The following is a 22852-nucleotide window of genomic DNA, read 5'->3' as shown; positions in this document are numbered from 1 at the left end:
TAAATCACAGAAGTATTAGACTAATTCAAACACAGAAACAAGTACCAAACATACAAATGATATTCTTGATCCATTTGGGCGGGAAGGAGGTCAAAAGGGAGCAGACAAAGATAACACTTACTGTTCATGTCTTTTTGAGAAGCCTCCAGAATCCTTGTGAACAACATATATATACTTTTTAAGAAGTACCTTGCATTGTAAGTGACAGGCCTTGATATTGGGAGCTTACCACCTGCTTGCAAGTGAAGTCCATTACTGCTCTCCTAGGGCCTAATCCAAACTCACTGAAATCAGTGGGTGTTATTCCATTGACTTTAGTGGGAATGGTATCAGTGCTCTCTTGAAGTGCTCTCTGCCTTACCTATAGCATGTGCAGAGCAGGGACAGTGCTTTGGTGAGAATATGAACTTGATTCTCCTGGCCTGCCTACAATGTGATGAGTGACAATGGCCCCACCCCCAACTCTCTGTGATAACCATGAAGACTTCTCTCTCCAAGATTATGAAAGCCTCCTTTATCACAACTCTTCAGCAAGTGTAACAGAAGTCCTGACCTGCTGATACCCTCCTGATCACCAGGACAGTGACCAAGCCTCTCTTACAGTAAAACTCCCCATCGCTAGTTTCTTTGAGGTCTATTGCCAGCGATTTTGGTGAAAGGCTTCATTGTGTTTGGCTATGTAAACAAAGTTCCCCGAGATCACAAAATGCTAGGTTAGGAATATAGAAAATGGGATATCTGACCTACAGTTATTATTGAGCAGCTTATGACGGGGTGTACGAAATCCGCACTGACAAGGCAGAGGTTAACAAACTGCTTTGGGCCCAAGAGATGCACCCCGTCACCCTTGTTGGGCATGCTCCTAGTAGAGGGAGCATTCAAAAGGGAGCAGCTCAGCTCAGTCTGGGCTGACAGACAAGGAGAGCAGCTGCATGCAGTAGCCTCTTGGAAAGCAACCAGGACTCCAAGCCAGTGGGCCAACCCTCCTAGCTGCATCATGAGAAGCCCTTCAACCCCAGGAACCAAAGGGGATGACTTGCTGTAACCAGCAGAGGAGCTCACGAAGACAGAGAAAAGGATAGGAAGCAACCCAGAAGATGAGCCTGGGGATATGGATACCTGAACCCTGTAGCAGGGTACCTGATTTTGAAGGGCCCTGAGTAGGGACTCGGTGTAGTATGGTGGGTCCAGGTTCCCCTAGCTCCACACCATTGCCACTGGGAGATACTGCTGCTGAATGTGGTGGCCTCTTTGAATCCTCACCACTGGGCCATACTGCCACTGAGGGAAGCAGCCCCTTGGACTGTCCCTGACTCAGCTTCTGAAAACTTCTGAATTAAGCCAAACTAGCTGGAAGTCATACAGATTTTTCAATGCCACCCTTTAAAGGCAAAGATCACCTTTATGGAAGAAAAGGATGATGGTGCCTCCGTTGGTGTAAATGAGAATCTGTTGAAGAAAGTAATTTTTGCCAAAATATCTTTTACAGACTTGAATTTACTATTCTTCTTTACTTCTTGTCCCAAATTATTGTGTGGTGCTGTGTGCTGTTAAATGGGTGCCATGTGGCACCCCAGGGATCGGCTGCATTTCAATGGTCAGAGAAGTGACTTCCATATATGTAGTTTATGAAGCACTTTAGGAGATCTCTGGATGAAAGACACAATATCAATGTTAATTATAATTCACCTATAAGTGGTGAAGGCATTTATAGATTATCCCAATAGTCCACCAGGGCTGGGATTTGTTAACTTACCAGGCATGCTTGCAAAGCCTCCCTATTCTCTCAGACATTTGGCGAGGGAGTAGGTTGAGATGGTTGTCATGTATGGGTTTATTATATCTTTGCTCATAGGAAGGAAAAATATCAATGTGTTTTGTGTGTTAAGTATTTTATATGCTATACATTGTAATTTTTATAATTTGTATTGTATATCTTTAAATGTGTAAAAGCAGCGAGAGCAAGGGAATAGACATTTCAATTACACATTTAAATAATTTGGGTCGGGACCCCAAAGTGGGTCACAACGCCATTTTAATGGGGTCACCAGGGCTGGCTTAGATTTGCTGGGGCCCGGGGCCAAAGCCAAAGGGTTTCAGCTCTGGGCGGGGGTGCTCAGGTAACAGGCCCACTACCTGGGGTGGAAGCCCTTGGGCTTCAGCTTTGCCCCCTTTCCCCATCCACCCGAAGCGGTGGGGCTCAGGCTTCAGTCCCCAATCCTAGGGTCATGTAGTAATTTTTGTTGTCAGAAGGGGGTTGTAGTGCAGTGAAGTTTGAGAACCCCTGAAATAAATCATTATTACAGATGGCATAAATGATAGTTAAGGCTACGTTTATGTCACGGAGGTCATGGAAGTCACGGAATCCTTGACTTCCAGAGACCTCAGTGATATTCTCTGCTTCAGCCCCAGGGGCTGCAGGACTCTGGGGCTGACTGTCAGTGGGGCCCTGGCAGGGTTCCAGCAACAGGCAAGAGCAGCGACAAGTGACAGGGGGCTCCCAGCAAAGTTCCAGCGCCAGGCGACAGCCTCACATGGGGGAAAGGGGATGCCTCAGGCGAGCGGCTGTGGTGTCCCATTTTCTCTTTGGGAAATATAGTCACCCTGCAACCGCAGTGGCTGGAGTAGGAACCCCACAGCTCCCAGTCACCACAGTGATGGGAGAAACCATGGAGCCGCAGCAGCAAAAGTTGCAGACACGGCTTCCGTGAATTTTGGTTTATTGCCCGTGATCTGTCCATGACTTTTACTAAAAATAACCATGATAAAATCTTAGCCTTAATGATGGTCTTGTAACACAATATGCTACATGCCCTGGCAAGCTTCAGTTGCAACAGCAATTTGCTGTGGTAGTATGTAAACTAATCATTAAGCACTAGTCTGGACTAGGCGCTCAAATGACGAGCATGGTATTAATACCTAGATATTATGAGATTATCCTGAGATCAATAAAGACAACAAAGTTTATCCAGTGTGTTCTACTACCATGATGTCAGCAGATCAATCAGATGAAATAGCACACCTGAAAGTGATCTGAAATCCATTCACTCCCACCCTCAGTTTCCAGCTAATGTCAGTGAGACGTAGCTGCTGTCATAACCAGATGTCATGCTTCCATATGCACCTTCTGCCTCGCTCCTGTAATTGTGGCAGAGTCAGAATATATATTTAGAAAGCTAAAGTGAATTTATTTTTTCTTAAACTATTTGCAATTCAGAATTAAGTGAGAAAGATAGGCGACTTATGTGTTTTGAAAGTGTCTTGACATGAGTTATGAATTTCAATATCATCAATAATTGTACACATGGAAGAATTAGAAACTTCCATTACTTGTGATTTATACTGTAAATTGTAAACAACCCACATAAGACTAATGTTGGAGATTTTGATCTCAGTGCCATGGATTATATACCGGTGTAACTCAATATTTACACTGGTGTGAGATCACAGTCAGATCCCTGGATTTGCAATCTCAAATCAGTAAACAAATCTGATAAAACAGTTGTTCTTCTAATGACAGAATCTATAGTAACTTCACCAGGTTTATTATATATTTACATCAAAATAAAACTAAAATGTAAAATAATTTGGCTTCAGGATCCTACACTTCACTACAAATTCTTTGTCTGACTTCACTGACAAAACATTTGTTGCTTTAGAGTTTAGATCAAAGAAAACTGAGTGGAAGCTGTTTTCTCTTGATGTTAAGAAAGCTTTTGACATAGATAGTTATGGAAGCAGGAGCCCGGTGATATGTTCTGGAAATGAGCTGCAGAATAATTTGAAAAGTGCATTATTTGTGCTGCGTGAGACCTTCATTCTAGATATTGTTATAGGCAGGGCTGTTAGCACCATCTATTAAGGTTACTAATCCTTCCCACTGTAAGAGCCAGTTTTCAGCTGATTATTACTTTGCCAAACTTTAGCCATTCTGGATGAAATTTACATGCCTCGTCTCTGCCTCAGCCTGGAAAATTTCAGCCAAAACGTTTCAGCCAAGAACAAGAACCAGGCTAGGGAAAAATATGCTGTTTTTCCCATGTTAAAAAAAATCTGGCAAGCTTTTCTTTGAATAGCTCTATCTCCCACATGTTTTTGAGCACAGACCTGAAATTTAGCATCGGGGTTGCCTTTGTATCAGGGATATGCCTTTTGCCATGTCTATGAAAATCTGTCCAAATTTGATCACAAGTTATAAGATGTTGAACAATCACAATTCTCATACGCTCAGTAGAGACGTCTTCCATTTTAGCTTATAAAATTCTGAAGATTCTGCCCTCACGGAGCATGCTCATGCTTCTCACAGCTCCTACTGCTGTCCAGATTGAAAATGCAATGCTCCATCCCCGCACAGCTCCTAGGTGTGACCAGATTGCATGTGCCATCCCCATAGTGTGACTGAGTATGTGTCCTCCAGTCCAGAGCTACAGAGACAAAACTGGACTTTCCCTGTAATTGCTGCTCCAGGTCAGGGTGGGGCTGAGCCCTGGAGCTGAAAACAGGGAGCCTGTCTCACCTGTGATCATCATTCCCCCCTCCCCGCCCCAGCCCTCCATGGAACCCAAGCAGCATGGAGAAGGAATCTGTCTAATTCAAATGCAGAGGAGGAAAAAGCCTTGTGAAGATATTGCAGTGGAATAAGTGAGACAGGGTGCTGGTGCAGATACATATAAAAGGTGGAGTATGGCTCACGGGTCAGATACAAGTTAATTATCGTGGATGCGGATTGGATGTGGATCCAAATTTTTGTATCCATGCAGGGCTCTAGAAATGTACTTCAGAGTGTCACAGCTAAATAGAAGGTAGAACAGACTGTTTAGCATAAGTAGTTAAAACACATTTCAAGGTACCATTCAAGGTGAAGTGGCCAGTTAACACCTGTTCAGTCATGGGGAAAAAAAGAAGGGGGAAAGCTGGGGGGGGAGGTGGTGGGAGGTTAGTGGGTTATAGATTGTTGTAATAAGCCATAAATCCAGTGTCTCTATTGAGTCCATGATTTTTAGTATCTAGGCTCGTCTTTTGAAGGTGTTGTGCAGGTTTCCTTTCAGGATGATGACTACACAGCAATAAAAAACCCATGGCTGGCCCATGCCAGCTGTCTCCAGCTCACGGGACTTGGGCTGAGGGACTGTTTCAGTGTCTGTAGATTTTTGGGCTCAGGGACCCTGCCACCTCATAGGGTTCTACTGCCCAGGCTTCAGCCCAAGCCCAGAAGTCTACACAGCAATGTAACAGCCCCACAGCCTGGGCCCTGTGAGCCCGAGTTGGCTGGTATGGGCCAGCCACGGGTATTTAGTTGCTGTGTAGACATACCCTAAGAGGTCAGATATAGAGTGATCAGTTTGTGAAAAGGGTTCGCGCACAGGTCATAGGATTTTTTTTATCATTTTTCAGTGAGAGTTCATGTGAGAGCATAGTGATTGTCTCATTTCACCCACACAGTTGTTACTGGGGCATTTAGTGCACTTGATGAGATACGCCACCTCATGGAACCGCCATGGGTACTAGGATGGTTCCCCAATATACCAACCTCTTCATGAGCCATCTTGAAGAAGAATTTCTGGACAAATGCACCATGAAAGCAATGATATAAACATTTATGATATTTTCATCATCTGTTCCATCTTCTATTTAGCTGTGGCACTCTGAGTACATTTCCCAAACCTGAAGAAGAGCTCAGGGTAAGCTCAAAAATTTGCCTCTCTCACCAACAGAAGTTAGTCCAATAAAAGATATTGCCTCACCAGCCTTGTCTCTCCTAAACCCAAAATGTATACAAATGAATTGTCGGGCAACTAAACTACTGGCACTTCGTCGAGGCAACTTTAAAACATGTCTGGTCATGAATGAATAGTTGAGCATTGGGATCGAATTTATTTGACTTCTCAGTTACCTATAATTTGTATTTCATGCCTAGATACCAGGCTACTTTAAAAACGGTTGGATGATCTATGAAAGCATCTCTGCCAATTGTAAATAGCCAGCTAAGTTCTTTCCAGTTGTATTAAAATTTACCAAAAATGCCGGATTTTGTGTTAAAAATAAGTGGAGCAACTCCCAAAATGCTGCACAGTGTGTAAATCAGAAGTGAACCATGCAGAAAAAATCCAGGCAGGTGTTTTTGTTGTTGTTATTCTTCCCTTTCTTCACTCTTTCAAAAGTAATTTCCTTTTAACTGTTTTTCATAATTGGTTTCTCATTCAAATAAAAAGGAGCTTTTTAAATATGAGAGGTGTCAAGCACCCAGCTCTGGTCAAGCTGACCACAAGATCAAGGCCAGTTGTTCTGAATACTGACTGTAAAAATAGCACTGAAATAGCATTGTAATTCAAAGACCCCAGATAAAACTTTCTCAATTTGAAAGTAAAAGTTGTTTTTTCTAATCCCAGTTTGTAAATTTACCCTGGAATCTGAGAGTCAAGCTAGGTTCTTTTTGGCTTAAGCCCCATCACCAATGATTCTGCACCTCTATGGTAGTTAGCAATATTCTCGATGATGTGCTAAATGAGCAGAATCCAGATCCCTCTTCCACAGCCATTCTTTACTAACAGGAATAAAAAGTAGTAACATCTTAATTTTCTAAGCAAATAAATCAATTCACACTGGAAAAAAACCTGCTATGAAAGAACATACAATTTTAGAGTGATTTTTTTTACTATAATTCCACTTTAAGGCTCCAATATTCTGCTTAATTCATCAGGTCCATGTGCCATTTGTATTAATAAATAGTTTATATTGGCTGGCCTGGACACTGCCTGGGTACAGTGGACCCAGCTTGTTTCTATAGCCCCCTCCTATACAGTCCCCATGCCAACACAACGATCTCCTCCCAGCCACCTACACCCAAAGCCCCCAAAGTTCCCTCATCTGCACAGAAACCCCTATACAACAATCTCCCATCGGCAGTGGAGGCAATCTGTGCAGGTCCCTCCCCCATTCTGGGCAATGTCACTGTGGGCACACAGTGTTCTCCCCACCGCGCAGCCCCCTTCCCTAGGCTGTGCAATGCCCCTAACTGCATACAGTCCATCCCACCCCCCCGCTATACATGCCCAGCGAGCACACAGCTCCCCCTCCCCCCCGCAGTGCAGTACCCTGCGTGCACACAGCTCCCCCCCCCGCCGCTGTGCAGTGACCTGCGTGCACACAGCTCCCCCTCCCCCCCGCAGTGCAGTGCCCTGCGTGCACACAGCTCACCCCCCCGCCGCTGTGCAGTAACCCGCGTGCACACAGCTCCCCTTCCCCCCCCCGCCGCTGTGCAGCGCCCCGCGTGCACACAGCTCCCCTTTCCCCCCTCCGCTGTGCAGCGCCCCGCGTGCACACAGCTCCCCTTTCCCCCCTCCGCTGTGCAGTGCCCTGCGTGCACACAGCTCCCCTTCCCGCTGCTGTGCAGTGCCCGTGTCCCTCCACTGTGTGTACACAGCCCCCCGTGCAATGCCCCTGTGGCCACAGAGCCTCCCCCCGAGCAGTGCCTCTCGGGCTCACCCAGCCCACGCACCCTTTGCGTAGCAGGCGGGCCTGCCCCTAACTCGGCAGCCGGCGTCCCTGCCTCCCTCCTCAGGACTGGGCTGGCGGCGCCGCCCGGCGCCTCAGAGCTGAGCGCGCCGCCCCCAGGTCCCGAGCCGCTGGGCGGAGCCGGCCGCCGCTCTCTCGTCACTGCCGGCCTCCCTCCCTCGTCCCCCTCACTCGCTCCCGGGACATCCGGGCCCTCGCTGCCGCTCAACTCCGCCGGGCCCGGAGGGGCCCAGCCCGCCACCGGCGGCCCGGCCTCCTCCCCCTGCGCGCTGTGCTGCCCAGCTGGCGCGCCGCGAGCCCAGCATGGGGGGCAGCCGCTAGGGAGTCCCCTGCTGCCATGCAGAGTCCCGCTGCCCGGCCTGGGTGAGGGGCCTGCAGCAGCTCCTGGCAGAGAGACCCTGGGCCCGAGGGGAAAGGTGCTGCCTCCATCCAGCAGGAGACAGCCCTGCCCCACTCCGTTCCCCCTTGGGTAGGGGCCAGCTCCACCTGCTGTTTGGCCCTGACACCAAGCCAGTGCCTGGGCCATGTTCCCGCGCCCCCTGGCCCCGGTGGCAGTGTGGGGTGCAGAGATGGGAGCCACCTCCGTGCGCCGGGCCGTGGTGCCTGCCAGGATGCGGGGTGGCAGTGGCACCATGCTGTTGCCCTCCATGCTCATGTTTGGGGTGATTGTGGCTTCCAGTGGCCTGCTGCTCATGATTGAGAGGGGCATTTTGGCACAGGTGAAGCCACCACCACTCCATCCCCCACATGGAGACCTTGCTTGGAGGAGCAGCGGTGACACCAGGGCAGTGGTCTCCGAGGACATGGATTACCAGGTGCTACAAGATGTTCGTAACCGGACAGTCCGCACCATGTGTGGACAAAAGAACATGCCTCATAGCATCTGGGAGCTTTCAGCAGGTCAGAGGAAAACCGTGCTCAGACACATCCTGGTGAGTGATAAATATCGCTTCTTATATTGCTACGTCCCCAAAGTCGCCTGCTCCAACTGGAAACGAATACTGAAAGTTTTGGATGGAGCGCTGGAGAATGTGAATGTCAGGCTCAAAATGGACCACAAGAATGACTTGGTTTTTCTCGGTGACATGAAGCCAGATGAGATCAGCTATAGGCTAAAGCACTACTACAAGTTTATATTTGTTCGAGACCCGATGGAGAGACTTTTATCAGCTTATAGGAATAAATTTGGAGAGATCAAAGAGTACCAGTTAAAATATGGTGTGGAAATAGTAAAAAGATACCGAAAAAGCCCCAGAAAGTCCATGGGGGATGATGTCACCTTTTCTGAGTTTCTCCAGTACCTGTTAGATGAAGAGGCAGAGAGAATGAACGAACACTGGATGCCCATCTACAACCTATGCCAACCCTGTGCGGTGAGGTACGATTTCATCGGATCATATGAAAGACTGAATGTGGATGCAAATTACATTCTTGAACATGTTCAAGCACCTTCTTTTATCCGTTTCCCAGAACGACAATCATGGTATAAGCCTGTGACTCGGGAAACTCTACATTACTATCTGTGTAACACTCAACGTGGACTTATAAAAGAACTGTTACCAAAATACATTCTGGATTTCTCATTGTTTGCCTATCCTCTTCCAAATATTACTAGTGAATTTTGCAGACAGTGAACTTTTTCTATTTGTGGGCTGGTCTATGCTAGAAACTTATGCTGATAAAATGTTGCACAACATTATTCTTATACTGGGAGAAGCTCAAGTGTAAACAGTTGTAGTGGCATAAAAGTACTTTTGCTGGTGTAGATTATTTCACTCAATAACCTGTATAAATTCTACTGGCAAAAATACTTTTATGCCAGCATAAACTGCGGCTACACTAGGAGGGTTTGCTGGTATAGCTACATTGGCAAAAGCTACGTTTTTCTAGTGTAGATAAAGCCTGTGAAGTAATGTGTGTCCTATGCACGTTTCCTAATTTTATACTTTTTAAACCTTTTAAGATATCATATGATATATAGCCTTTACAACTAGAATATCTTTTACCTTTGTATTGTTCCAATTTTACTATGTCTGTGTGCCGCTGAGTTAAGCACAATAGCTTTTATATATCTGATTTTTAAAAACTTCTCTCTACAGCACAAGACAGTGAATATATGCAAAAGAATCAGGGAATGGATATATTTTAAGCACAAAGCATTGTTCTGTTTTTGTGGTCCAGGGCCTGGTCCCCACTTAGTCCGGACTTCGGACTAAGGTACGCAAATTCAGCTACGTTAATAACGTAGCTGAATTCGAAATACCTTAGTCCGGACTTACCGCGGTCCAGACGCAGCAGGAAGTCTCCCCCCGTCGACGCCGCGTACTCCTCTCGGCGAGCTGGAGTACCGGCGCCGACTGTGAGCACTTCCGGGATCGATTTATCGCGTCTTACCCAGATTATGATATCCATAATCTTCACACTTGTTGAGTGCATCTAAAGCTGACAAGTCAATTCTTGTTCTGTGATGTAGCAGTGCCTGGGTTGTGGAGTATTTTATTTCAGTATTAAACCAATGTCGTATTCATAGAAAAAGTTAATGTGTTCCTCTTGATACAAGATGTTAATTCAGAGACAATACACTGTTCATTTTATTTTGTGTGATTAAAGATCTGAGAGTACCAATTACTTACATAGCGAAACTAACATTTGGTGCAGCAATGTATTTATTACTAACAAATTCTTCTTTTGTCCCTCTTTTTTTAAAAAGTTATTAAAATCAAGAGCTTCTCAGCCCTTGTAACAAAATTTAGAAAATAGCTTTTAGTGGTTATTTACAGCCTATGGAGAAAAAACAAGAAAAAATGCTTTATGCACCTGCATTTGATGCTACTGTAAGTAAATACTCAGTTCTGCTTTTTATATGTGCATGACATTTTCATAGCTATTTATATGTAAGAATTATGATTCAACTTTAAAAGTGTGGATGATAATGTTCAAATTTGTTCATGACAGTTTATATAGTAGCTGCATTTTTAATACAATTTATATATACATTATTCTGTGGCTTGGTGCTTTTCTTTTAGCCATGGATTGTTGTTGTTCTTATTATTTATTTGTATTACAATAGCAGCATTGCCCCATTGTGCTAGGCACTATACAAACATAACACAGGGGTCGGCAACCTCTGGCACGTGGCTTGCCAGGGTAAGCACCCTGGCGGGCCGGGCCAGTTTGTTTACCTGCCGCTTCGGCAGGTTCGGCCGTTTGCGGCTCCCACTGGCTGCGGTTCGCCGTCCCAAGCCAATGGGGGCTGCGGGAAGCGGCACGGGTGAGGGATGTGCTGGCCGCGGCTTCCCGCCTCCCCCATTGGCGTGCAGCGGCGAACTGCGGCCAGTGGGAGCCACGATCGGCCAAACCTGCCGACGCAGCAGATAAACAAACTGGCCCGGCCCGCCAGGGTGCTTATCCTGGCGAGCCGCGTGCCAGAGGTTGCCGACCCCTGATATAGCAAATAAACAGTCCCTGTCCTGAAGAACTTACAATCAGAGAGTAAGACCAAAGAGAACAAACAGGTGAATAAAACACAGATGAGGGGGAGAACAAGGAAACAATTAGATAATAGTAGTCAGCATGAAAAGCATTGGATACAGCAAACCATATGCCTAACCATTGTCCAGTTAACTTAGAGTGATGTAGATAGATGTTAAGATACATCATACAGTTTTTTATTTCCTGCAAGTACCTTTTTGTAATGTGACAGGCATTTTAAAAAATGTTCTTTATAACTTTTTAAATACTGCCACCTCTGTAGCTAGATGCACAAGATGTGTTAATATTCACTGTACATATATGGCATGTCTCCTAGCAGTGTGGCCTATAAGGCTGTCCAAGGGAAGTGGTATCAGCCCACATTTCAAGCAAGCAAGCCTGGACAAAAGCACTAGGATATATACTGTGAGGAACAAGCCTGCACAGGAAATTAACTAAGTGACCTAAGAGCTTTCTATATTTTGACATTTTATGGGAGAAATCTGCCTATGCTGAAATCAAAGGCAAAACGCCCATTGACTTCAATTGAATTCCACTTTGAATTGAATTCCACCTTGGCTGGGTGACAACAGTGACCAATACATCAGGGCCGGCTCTACCATTTTTGCTGCCCCAAGCAAAAACAAAAAAAGTGGCTCGGACTGCTGCCACCCGAACTGCCGAAGCGCAAAAAACAATAAAAAAACTGCTCGGACTGCCACCGCCCGAACTGCCAAAGCAGGGGGGGGAAAAAAACCAACGCTCGGACTGCCGCCACCCGAACTGCCAAAGTGCCCCCCCCCCCCAAAAAAAGCTGCCCGGACTCTGCCGCTCCAAGAATGGACAGAATGCCGCCTCTTAGCATGTGCAACCCCAGGCACGTGCTTGCTCCGCTGGTGCCTGGAGCCAGCCCTGCAATACATACATATATTTCAAAATACTAGCTGTAGTCCCTCCCTCTAAATCTACTCTGTTTTTCTTTACCCTGTTTGTTTGCCTGTCATATCCACATCCTTCAATCAGCTTGGCTCTCACAGATGTGGTTAAGTTGTAACCTTAGTTATTCCTGATGTCAAGTATCCGTGGGTAGCCGTGTTAGTCTGTATCTACAAAAACAACAAGGAGTCTGGTGGCACCTTAAAGACTAACAGATAGTTAGTCCTTAAGGTGCCATCAGACTCCTTGTTGTTTTTGTAGTTATTCCTGAGACGCTCCATTGACTTCAGTCGGAATGCACAAATGTGATGGATGATAGAATCTGGATCTTGGTGTTGGAATTTATCAAAACTTCTAGAAATGTCTGGATCATTCCTCAGATAAAGGCAGCAGATATTAGTCAGGAGTTTTTGTAAAATGGGTGTAAATGATGGAGAAAGCAAGTGTAATTAATTTTGATCTCTGAATTTATGTAATTGAATACACTGGATGGAACTTACTCTTCCTCTCCCCCCCCATTCTATACCTACATCTATGAAGGCTGGGGGATTAAAAAAAAATGTTCTCTTGTTTGGGTTTTTGCTTTTTACTAAAAATTAATTTAAAATAGTTTTAAAGGTTTAAAATGCTTGTTGGCTGCAGCTTCCCCTGTCTAGACAAGATTTGGTTTCTGCCCACAGAAGGATCAGTGTTTTGCTTTTCTTTGAATCTCAATCTCCTGTGCGTTTGTTCCTGTGCATGTTATCAATCCCCTTTTTTCCATTTAAGCCAAGAAAATTACCCCCCCCCCCACCCCTCAAATTTTTTTTCTATGTTAATGCAGTCAGGAAATTCAACGTTTGTTACTCGCAGCATGAGCATAATTCTGCCACTGAATGTGCTATAAAATATACACAGATATGCAAAATGCTGCATAAATTTAAGGAAGACAAGTTATGGTTGCTGTGATAAGCCAAACTTGATTTCCCTTACTTTGTCAGGATTGCAGTCTGTGCTGGCATTATTGATTCTGTTTGCTTTTAATTCAGCATACTGCAAACTGTGGTCACCTGATCACAAAAGTGAAGAATCAGTCAGTATTCAATTAATAATACTTCCTGGTCCTGTTGTCCAAGGTTTTTAAGATTTCCTGAAGCTTTTTTGGACAACTAAGAACAAAAACATAAGCTCCTTCTGCCTGCTCCATGGCTTTCTTTTGTCAGGTGTTTCTTTGCTGCAAATTAAATCATGATCAAATGTTGTAAATGATATCAAAATAGTAGGGGTAGCAAACACAGAGGAGGCTAAAATTAAGCTGCAGGCAAACCTGGAAAGACTAAAGCTGTGGAGGATGCAAGTAACAAGGGGGGCTGTGGTGCTAATAGAAGTAAAACTGTCACCAGCTAAGTTCCAAAGGGAGAGGACATAACCAATTAGCCACTAACTGCTTTAGTGTGTTCAGTTTGTTTTAAATGTTTCTTCTTTCTGGCACTGTTCTAAATTGGCAGGATTAAATAGCTGGTTGCTCCTCATTACTTTCAGTAGTGGTGTTTGTTTCTTCTTCTTCCTCCTACCTCACTCCTTGCACTCATCAAGCACAATAAAAAGCTATCATTTCTATTACTAATTATTTCTTTGTTTAACCTGAAAAATGTACTTAGTGTTGCACAATACACAAAAAGAAACAGCTCTCATCTGCCCTAAAGATCTTACAATCTAAAACAACTTTTCTTAGTAGAATAATTAGACAGATATTTTAAAAAGAGACAGATTAAGTAACAAGACACTAGAGAGACGAGTGGGAAAGAAATTGCTCAGATCAGAAAAGGCCCTGCAGTAAGGACAAGTCTAAACTGGCTTCTTGTCGAGAACCAGTCTATCTCAGCAATGAAATGTAACGAAAGTATGAACATGGCCCCTTGAATTCTGCAGCGCTGCAGTTCCACTTTTTGCAGTAAGGGAAGGGGAATTTCTGCATCAACAACTTGAATATGCTGTACCCCCTCTAGCTATAATAAGCATTAATCAGAGTCTCATAATACAAGAGTCAAGAGGAGAGAAAAGAGAAGTTGTGCAACATAGTTGCCAGATTTGCACTAGTTTTTATGACTGGTACTGAACTCAGCTATCTCTAGAACATCAGCTAGCTATGGGTGTGGAGCATGAAGTGAGCGTGACATGCCATCCTACAGACCTTTGGCCTGATTCTCCCCTTACACCAGTTTTAGTTCCTGATCCTGCAAATTGCTTTGCATAAGCAGATCCTTGTGCAGCCAGCTTGCAGGATCAGGATCTAAATTGGGAATAAAATTCTGATCCAACACTCACTGAAGTCAATCAGAGTCTTTTCATTTTCTTCAATGGGTACTGAATTGGGCTTTAACTTCATTGAAGTCAATAGAGTTATTATACAGTACCATTGTAAAACTGGTGTAAGTAAGTGGAGAATGGGGTCCCTTGTGAGGACAAGGAATTGTGAAGTCACTGACAACTAGTGAAATTCCATTTGTGCCTGCAGACAGAACTGTTTGGTCTTAAGTGTACTCTAGAGGCAGGAAAACCAGAGGATGTGTTTACACATTCTAAAATGGGATTTGGTGCCAACCATGCATTTTGACACACCTTCAGCACACAGCACAAGTTCTAAATGCTGATGCAAGTTCTAAATTGTTCCAAGTTCCAAACACATCCAGTGCAGCTTGCACTGGGAAATGAGTAGGAATAGGAATCTCCTGGAAGTCTTTGTTCTCATTGACTTGGCCAGATTTGAACATCTAGATGGTTGTAGCTGGACCAGGGATACTATGGAGAAAGTGAGTTTCAGCAGGGATGGTTTGAAAAATCTTCGAAAAATAGGTTGAAGAAATCAATGGTGCGTGAGAGCTGGAAAGATTGTAAACCGCCTATACCGTCACCATAATCTAATCACAAGAGATTGCTTGTGGAGTTGCAAATTCATGTTCCAAATCTATCCTAAAATTATGGAGGCATCTTCTCATCCTAAAAGAGCAGGAAGTAGTGGTGTGTTTCCATCTGTCTACTACAGGGGTCGGCAACCTTTGGCATGCGGCTCGCCAGGGTAAGCACCCTGGCGGCCTGGGCCGGTTTGTTTACCTGCCGCATCCGCGAGTTTGGCTGATCACGGCTCCCACTGGCCACGGTTCTCCACTCTGGGCCAATGGGGGCAGCGGGAAGCGGCGGCCAACACATCCCTTGGCCCGTGCCGCTTCCCGCTGCCCCCATTGGCCTGGGACAGCAAACTGCAGCCATTGGGAGCTGCGATCGGCCTAACCTGCGGACGCAGCTGGTAAACAAACCAGCCCAGCCCGCCAGGTTGCTTACCCTAGCGAGCCGCATGCCAAAGGTTGCCAACCCCTGGTCTACTACATTCCTCTTACCTAATACTTTCTAATTCTGTAATCATAAGCCCCAGTCCTGACCGCCCTCTGAGAAGTTTGCATGTTTTGCATATGGAAGTATTCAAAGATAAGTAGACACTATCTTCCCAGTGTAATGTGGTTTACCAGTTTATATGTTTGTGTTTTAATATATGCATAATTGTAATAGGTAAATTAGTGTTTGTTGTTAATGAGGTGCTTAATGCAATTGTTTAATGAAGGAACTCCGGGAATAAATGGTCACCCATGGAACTAGCTCAACTGACTGCTTAGAATTTTTGCACGCTCACAGACTGTATAAGGGTTGCGCACATGGATGTCAGGTGCTGTCCGTTAGAGAAGCAGCGGAGTACCTGTTAGGTCTGTGTCGAGGACATCCTTCGTCGGTTCCTGATCCTTCCAATGATAAAAAGGCTTCTAGCATCGAGTCTTACCTGGTTCCAGCTGTTGTGGTTCCTGGGTCCAGTCATCCACAAAGGCTCTGTGCTCCTCCTGCTTCTGGCCATGCCAGTCCAGGTCCGGCAGTCGAAGGACCAGAGTCCTGCGATCCCTAGCAACTGAAGCAGGTACTTACCAGCAACTTCTGATTCCAGTCCATCACCTGACGTGAAACAGTTCTGGGGCGTCTTTTTGTTAGTTTGTTTTATTTAGGTTATTTAGGCCAAAGGTTAGTATTGGGCCTGGGCTTTAAGCCTACTTTGGGGGCAATCACAATTGTTGTTGTTTTAAGGTTTTATGCATTTATTCTTCCCTTTTCCCTATTTTTGTTAATTATCCCAATTAAACTATTTCTTCTGTTTTCGAAGCACGACATTCTCTGTCTTTCTTTAGTTCTTTAACTCAGAGGACGGTGAGAGAAGGGTTTAACTGATACTGATAGCCAGGTAAAGGACCTGGCCCCTATTACTGGGAAATAGTATAACACCAGGGATGCCAAATAAACTCATCAGATCCCACAAACTTGCTCAAGGCACTGAATTAAAGGCCTGATGGAAGTGTACAAAAAGTGCTCTGCACAACCTATTAAATTCAGCCGTCTTCTGAAAAAGCTGTCTCACGGTAAAAATCTGATTGACAGTGGAATGACCTAGTCTAAAGCTGCACTGAGTATCCTGGCCTTTGCCACAAAGTGCATCATTGACTTGGGACATTAACACGGAAGCAAAGATTTCCCCTGGGATTGACAAGTAGCAACTATAGAAGCATGATGCTAATTTGGCCTTATCGCTCTTTTTGAACAGAGGATGAATAACCTCCTTCTTCTTCTGGTCATCAGGGTTGATATTAGTATGCCAGATGATCTGGAAGAATCTATGCAACCATGGTACTACAATACCATCATCTGTCTTCAGCAACTCTGTGGTAATGTTACAAACCCCTGATGCTTGCCCAGACTTCTGCTTATGGACTGCGATCCTGTTCTCTCCTTGTTTGAAGGAAGGTTGCTCTTCTGGAACTTCCTGCCCTCCTCATATGGAAGAGCGACTGCAGTCGATGGACAATGGAAGAGCATCTTGAGAGGATCTTCCCATTGATGCAGCTGATCTTGCAGACTCTGGCTGATGCTGCCATCCTGATTCTTTAATGATCAAGTTGGTTCCACCTTCCTTGCCAACACTGCAAAGATGGCTAGGGACTGCAGAGATCGTGCCTAGTGGCAGCCTGTTCTGAACTGACTGCCTGAGTTGACCACCAGGATTCCTTATCTTTTTTACACAATGACTTGACAATGTTCCGAAGTCAAACCTGTTCAGCCTTTACTTTTGCTCTCAATAAATATTTTGTTGAAGATGCAGATTGTAGCCTTGCAGGTTTCTTAGGTGCCTCTGCTGTAAATGTCTCTTCACTGATCCATGGTTGACATTTGAAGGGCTGAGGCCCCAGCACTGAGTTGGCAATGATGATCTAAGATCTGATAGGGTGCCTGGAATAGTGTCACAGGCAGAGGAGCTCTATAATGGAATGGAAAGCTGCATTCAAGTCAATGGCAGTTATACAGCCTGGGTTCCTGTCTCCATGGGAGTTTGGTAAGGCTGTGTTCTGTTGCCATCATTGTTCAATATCTGTGCTGATTGGTTGGTAGATAAACTTAAGGATGCAGCTATTGGTGGTGCTGAGCTGAACATTCTGCTTTGAGATCTCAAATATACTAATGACATTGTCTTGTTGGTTCAGTTTGCTCAATCTCTGCAGCTGATGGCCAATCTGGTCGGGCAAGAAGATGTATGCATTGGTGTGGTAATTAATCTGGATAAAAATAAGTCTCTGGCCATTATCATCAAGCAGACTCCAGCTCCAAATTACAATCACCTCTATATTAACCTGTCCAGGTAGGACATCAAGCAGGTGGCAAGTATCAAATATTTTGGCAGTTTCATAGATAATGCTAAAGGATACTCAAAGGATGCAGACACTCATGTATCAACAGCTGCTGCCATGTTTTGGGCCCTTTAAGTGGCCTCTGTGGGGGCGTTGTGACATCAAGTTTGCTACCAAGCTGCGGATCTATAGAACCATAGTCATACCAACTCTATTGCACAGAAGGGAAACTTGGGTCCTGTGAAGGGCTGAAGAACCCTGCACTGATGTTTTTAGTTCTTGTCATCTTCCCCATCTGCCCATATCAAGTGATAGAACAAGATAAGAAATGAGGATATTCAAACCCGAACCAAGCAACTGCCTTCATCAGCACTGGTTCAGTTTTGGCGGCTTTCTGGGTATGGACGTAATATTAGAATGGAAGACCAATGAATTCAGAAGTGTTGGGTACCAAAAAAAGTTGCTACACAGCTGCTGATCATGTGGGTTTCAAAAGCTTCAGTGGCGCAATCCAGGTCGGGCTCAGTTTGGAAGGATGCCATGTTCCTTTGGGATTTGTCATGATGATGAAAAATATGTAGAAACATTCCATTAGTATTAATCCTAGCTCATTATTGAGGAGTGCTGCTGAAAGGGACTCCCTGGGTTGTCAGAATGTTACTTTGTTTTAGTATGCCATTAGCTACTTTTTACCAGTACACCCAAATATTTCACACAGTCAGGACTTGGCTAACAACAGCTTAGAAGGAGCAAATTAAGTTATCTTGCTTTCACTACCTTTTTGGTCAGGTTTAGGTGATGAATTGGGATTTAATGATGTCTTAACTTTACATTCTTCTTTCCTCTCAAGCCCAGTAACAAAGCCCAGTATAAATAACAATATTTCTATCATACGCATGTCTGAACTCCAAATTTCGGTCTGTAATATTGTACAATCAGTCGTTTGAGGATTTTATTGCTCCATATGTTCACACAAGGTTTATTAACTTCCAAAACCACTTAAGCTTGCCAGTTGCAATGTGAAGCCCTGTAGCAGTACTTAGCACAAAGGTCTCTTCAGTGCCACAGACGCAAAAACAGTCTTTCTGCTTGTTGCTTTTTTTCTCCACCAGAGAGTAAATGTTCCATCTCCACCATATGGTCATCAATATCTCCCTGGTCCTTTGAGTAATGAAGTGAATTGTTGATATCATCTGAAACTTAAGTTTAAGAGCCTTGTTCCTCACATCTGTCCATAGACCAATGCTTTGCTGCTATTTAATATGAAAGTTCTGAGGTATTTTTACGGATGTTTTAATCAAACTTTTAGAAAATATGATGCTCAGGTAAGGTATCATATTGACAGTCTTGAAGACAAATGCTATCTCTTACTCCATAGAACAGCCATAGGCAGTATAGGCTTCCCCACATCATTGTGCCCACACTCTTCAACTTTGTCATTGAGAACACTTCTAGGTGTGAGAGAATAGTTCAGTCTCCATGCACTTCAGCCCTTGGGCTCTTTGTTAAGACTGCCAACAAGAATGGTGAGTAGTATCAGTTCTGATGGTGGTGGTGGTTTAATGATAGGGACATTTGTTTACTGAGAATAAAACAGAGACCACCAAATTAATTTCATACAGATTACTGAACAACCATTAGGTGATAACTTGCCATCGCAGCTCACTACTGACCCGGGATGCCTTCCAACTAGTGAGGGTCCTAGTGGAAGAAAGCTTATATCCCCTTACGAGGTCATTGAACTATCCAGTCCTCTTGGGCTTTGTTCCTCCTGGTAGAAATGAGGAAACAGCAGCAAGGAGGGGAAATTTTTAAAGGTCACTTATCAGCCTAACATATTTTTGCAATTTTGTTCAGTTTCAAGGCCTGTACTTTTCCAGTAATAGGTTTTGTTGGATCAGAGACAATCTGGTGATATCTGTAGGCTGGTTAATCATTGTATATTACTTTATAATAAACTGAATCAGACCAGCAGGAGGAGAACCAAATTATTTGGAATCAAATTTACTTAGGTGAAATATTGTTGCCCTAGCCCTTCTGTGTAACACTGCTGACACAAGCATAGAAAGATATTCCTAAGGATGACGTGAAAATACACAAAGAATATCTATCTGTCCATCCATGCATCTAGTAATCACTGTGGTATCTTAGCTCTTCAGAAAATTTTCTATAGTCAAGGTGGCTGGTCTACATACAGACCTGGAGTCTTCTCTTTATTCCGCATGCACCAAACAGGGAAAGGGCATTTAATAATTGCCTGGTTCTGATTACAGGTTGTCTGAAAGTTTCTGTTGTTTCATCCTTTATATTAAAGATTACTTGGCCACGCGGAGAAGCCCGATTCAGGAACTCCTCCTTATGAAATGAGTTTCATATCATCCTCAACTGATTGAGATGTTTAATGACAAATGGAAAAGCATCCTTGATTCAGGTAGTTGAAGTGATGTAAACATTAGATCTCTGAGCATTTCTATATTAAAAATGACCACTGAAACTTTTTTTGTTCTCTACTGTGATATGTTGTCTAGTGATGTACTGAAATGAGACATTCTCTGAGAAGTAGGTATAACTGACCATTTCCCTCATATTCTGTTGTTTAGATAGTTATGGTTTGTTATCAGGTATACATTTTTTTAATGCCTTACCTGTGTTAAGAATGGCACCTTACATTAGTACAACTGGAAAAAAGTCAGATATTGAGTTTAATTTTAAGCAATTGTACTGCTTACTTGATTGTATTGTTATCATTATTTCACTTGTTTGGGGCAATAAAACTAGACTAGTGCCCTTTTCCTTTAAATCATTTTCACTTCCTCATTCTCATACACTAGCACAGTGATATTTGTCTGAGTTTCCACTACTGCAGGAGATTTTTAAAAAAAAAAACTCATTGATTCTTTTAAAAAATTAAAACATTTCTATTGAAATTTGGTTTTATAAAACCTTGTGTAACAATAATTAAATTACTAGCAAAAAATATCTGACAGTGACCTTTTCTTTAAAGCATGTGGAAAAAATAAGGTTTTAGTGGTTTGTTCGAAAGTAAATTCTATTTAAACACAACCAGGGTAGCAGGGCCAACCTTTGGTCAAAGAGAGCCCCGAGTAAGCCAGAACATGGCGCCTCTCTAAAATATAATCATTTGGGATCACCTATTTTTCAGTGTCTTGATTGCTTCTATCACTCTAAAGGCTGGCCATGGAAAGTAAAGAGGTTAAAATGTTTCCCTTGGCCTAAACAGTTGAGCTCTTCTGTATGTGTATCATATTTTTCCTGTTTCCTGTGGGTTTTTTCCTATTGCTTTTAATAAATAATTTCCTTGCTAGTCAGTGTGCTGAAGTAAATGCATTAATGCTGCCAGTTGTCTTGTTGGCTTCTAGCCATGACTCAGTATCTAAATGGAGTAAGGATTGCTGGCGCACAGAAGAAGAAAGCAGTGCCACAGAGAAGGTATTTAATGTCTGCACAAGGAATTAAAACATCATCCCTTCACTTCCTTGCTGTTGTATGACTGTTATGAAGTGTGGATTTGATGTGGAACATTTTCCCCTGCTTTTAATTATATTTGTTTTTTCACAGCTGATGTAATGTCCAGGGATGTGTGCTACAGGACTTTGGAACAACCATAGAAGAAACTATCCCTAAAAAATCCTTCATTTATACTGAGCCTATTATATATCGGAGGTTAGCCCATGCTGTGTAGGTACCCAAACAGAGCAGACCTGATTAGTAAAGCTTGTTGTTACGTACCTCACTATTGAGTCTCAGTGCCTTATTTAAGGAGCTCATAGTAATTGGAGACCCAACAGAATAGGACACAAACTATTATCCATGAATCATGCCTACACTTCACAATGGGGGACATTTTTTCCAATGTTTCCCTTAGGTCTGGAAGTGGACCAAGAGGGTAATGTTTGGATCCAGAAACAGAGAATGTTTCATAGTAAGGTTCAGAGTTCAGGTTCGACACCAAGAAGAGGTAGGATTCAGAGATTGGGTTAGGAGTTAATTAATTGTTTACCCAAGATTTTGGCTCAAACGGAAGAAATCTCATGAGATTAGTTTCTTTTTATGAGATTTCTGCCATCTTAGGGTTGCATTTGAACTAGATCAGGAAAGCAGCTGCCTTCCAGTTTTGGATCCAATCCTGCCCCAGACTCATACGAGTGAGTTCAGATCTAATGGCTTCAAGCCAAACTCAACATTCAGGAGTATTGGTATTTAGGTTGTGGTTTAGGTCTGCTTCTACTTCTTTCTTTTCTGCATTTGAGCTCAATAGCTAAATTCTACAGTGCCTAGGTGGATGCTTTAAAAATACCTACATAGATTATATGGTTTGCTCTTGACACCATTTGTCCAGAGAAGTCATTGATTTTCAGTTCCTTGAAATTTGGAAGCTTGGATATTGAGACAGCATTACCACAAAATTCTCTTCAGTTCAGCAGATTCACGTTCCATTAGCAGGCTTTTTGACTGTTGCTTTTATCCACGTGGGAACTGTGTGTGTCATTTCTCTGACATATGCTCATACTTGGTTGATGACAAGTACGTAAGTAATAAAGTTGAATTTTCATGCTTAGATTAACTGCCTACATTACTAAAATGCAAGCTGATTCTTTTGTGTGTAGTAGATTCATGCTTTTGGGGCGGGGGGAGCGGGGGAGACTTTTTATTCTTTTCCTTTAGATAAATAGGCCTGTGGCAGTGTTGGAATCTGTCTATGTGAATTTATGAATCCCAGTCTGATTTTATGAACTCTCTGTAAAATTATGCCTAGTATCTTTTATTATATATTGTCATGTCAGACTGCATTATCTCTCTTGTGGTAAGGATGGGCGGTCTGGGGTCTAGGTATCTGTCCCAGAATCAGAGACTATCAGTAATTGAATAATCTTGCTCTAACAGGTCAATGGGAACTACCAGCCAAAGGCTGTTGATGTACTAATGATACATACCTGCTGTAATGAACACAGAGGGTTTGGGGGAGGCAGACTGCAGAGGACTAGAGCATGGAAAAACCCCAGTGGATGGACAGGAAGAGAGATTGTGTTAGAAATGGCTGTTCTCTCTCTAGCAAGGGGAGACCTGAAGCAGGAGAGAAGGTTGGACTGGAGGAGAAATAGTGCAGAGATATCCTGGACTCCCTGAAGGACACTAAGACCCAAAGGGCTCTCGGGAGGGATGAGGAAACTGAGGGAGTGTTTTGTGTGCAGGTGTTTGTTATTTTTCCATGA

At 43.7% G+C, this 22852-nt stretch overlaps 1 protein-coding gene across 1 annotated transcript; it reads left to right on the top strand.

Moving 5' to 3' along the window:
- The first annotated feature begins 7479 nt into the window (after positions 1 to 7479).
- CHST14 (carbohydrate sulfotransferase 14) lies at positions 7480 to 10514 on the top strand. Its single transcript, XM_005284719.5, has one exon. The coding sequence runs from the start codon at positions 8040 to 8042 to the stop codon at positions 9147 to 9149; it is 1110 nt and encodes a 369-aa protein (XP_005284776.2). The 5' UTR covers positions 7480 to 8039; the 3' UTR covers positions 9150 to 10514.
- The last annotated feature ends 12338 nt before the right edge of the window (positions 10515 to 22852 follow it).

Source organism: Chrysemys picta, chromosome 4 (assembly GCF_011386835.1).
Source record: "Chrysemys picta bellii isolate R12L10 chromosome 4, ASM1138683v2, whole genome shotgun sequence".
Classification (NCBI taxonomy): domain Eukaryota; kingdom Metazoa; phylum Chordata; order Testudines; family Emydidae; genus Chrysemys; species Chrysemys picta.
This window is presented reverse-complemented; position numbering and strand designations above follow the sequence as displayed.

Coding starts and splice junctions, on each gene's coding strand:
- CHST14 (XM_005284719.5), top strand. CDS start 8,040: ATGTTCCCGCGCCCCCTGGCCCCGGTGGCAGTGTGGGGTGCAGAGATG.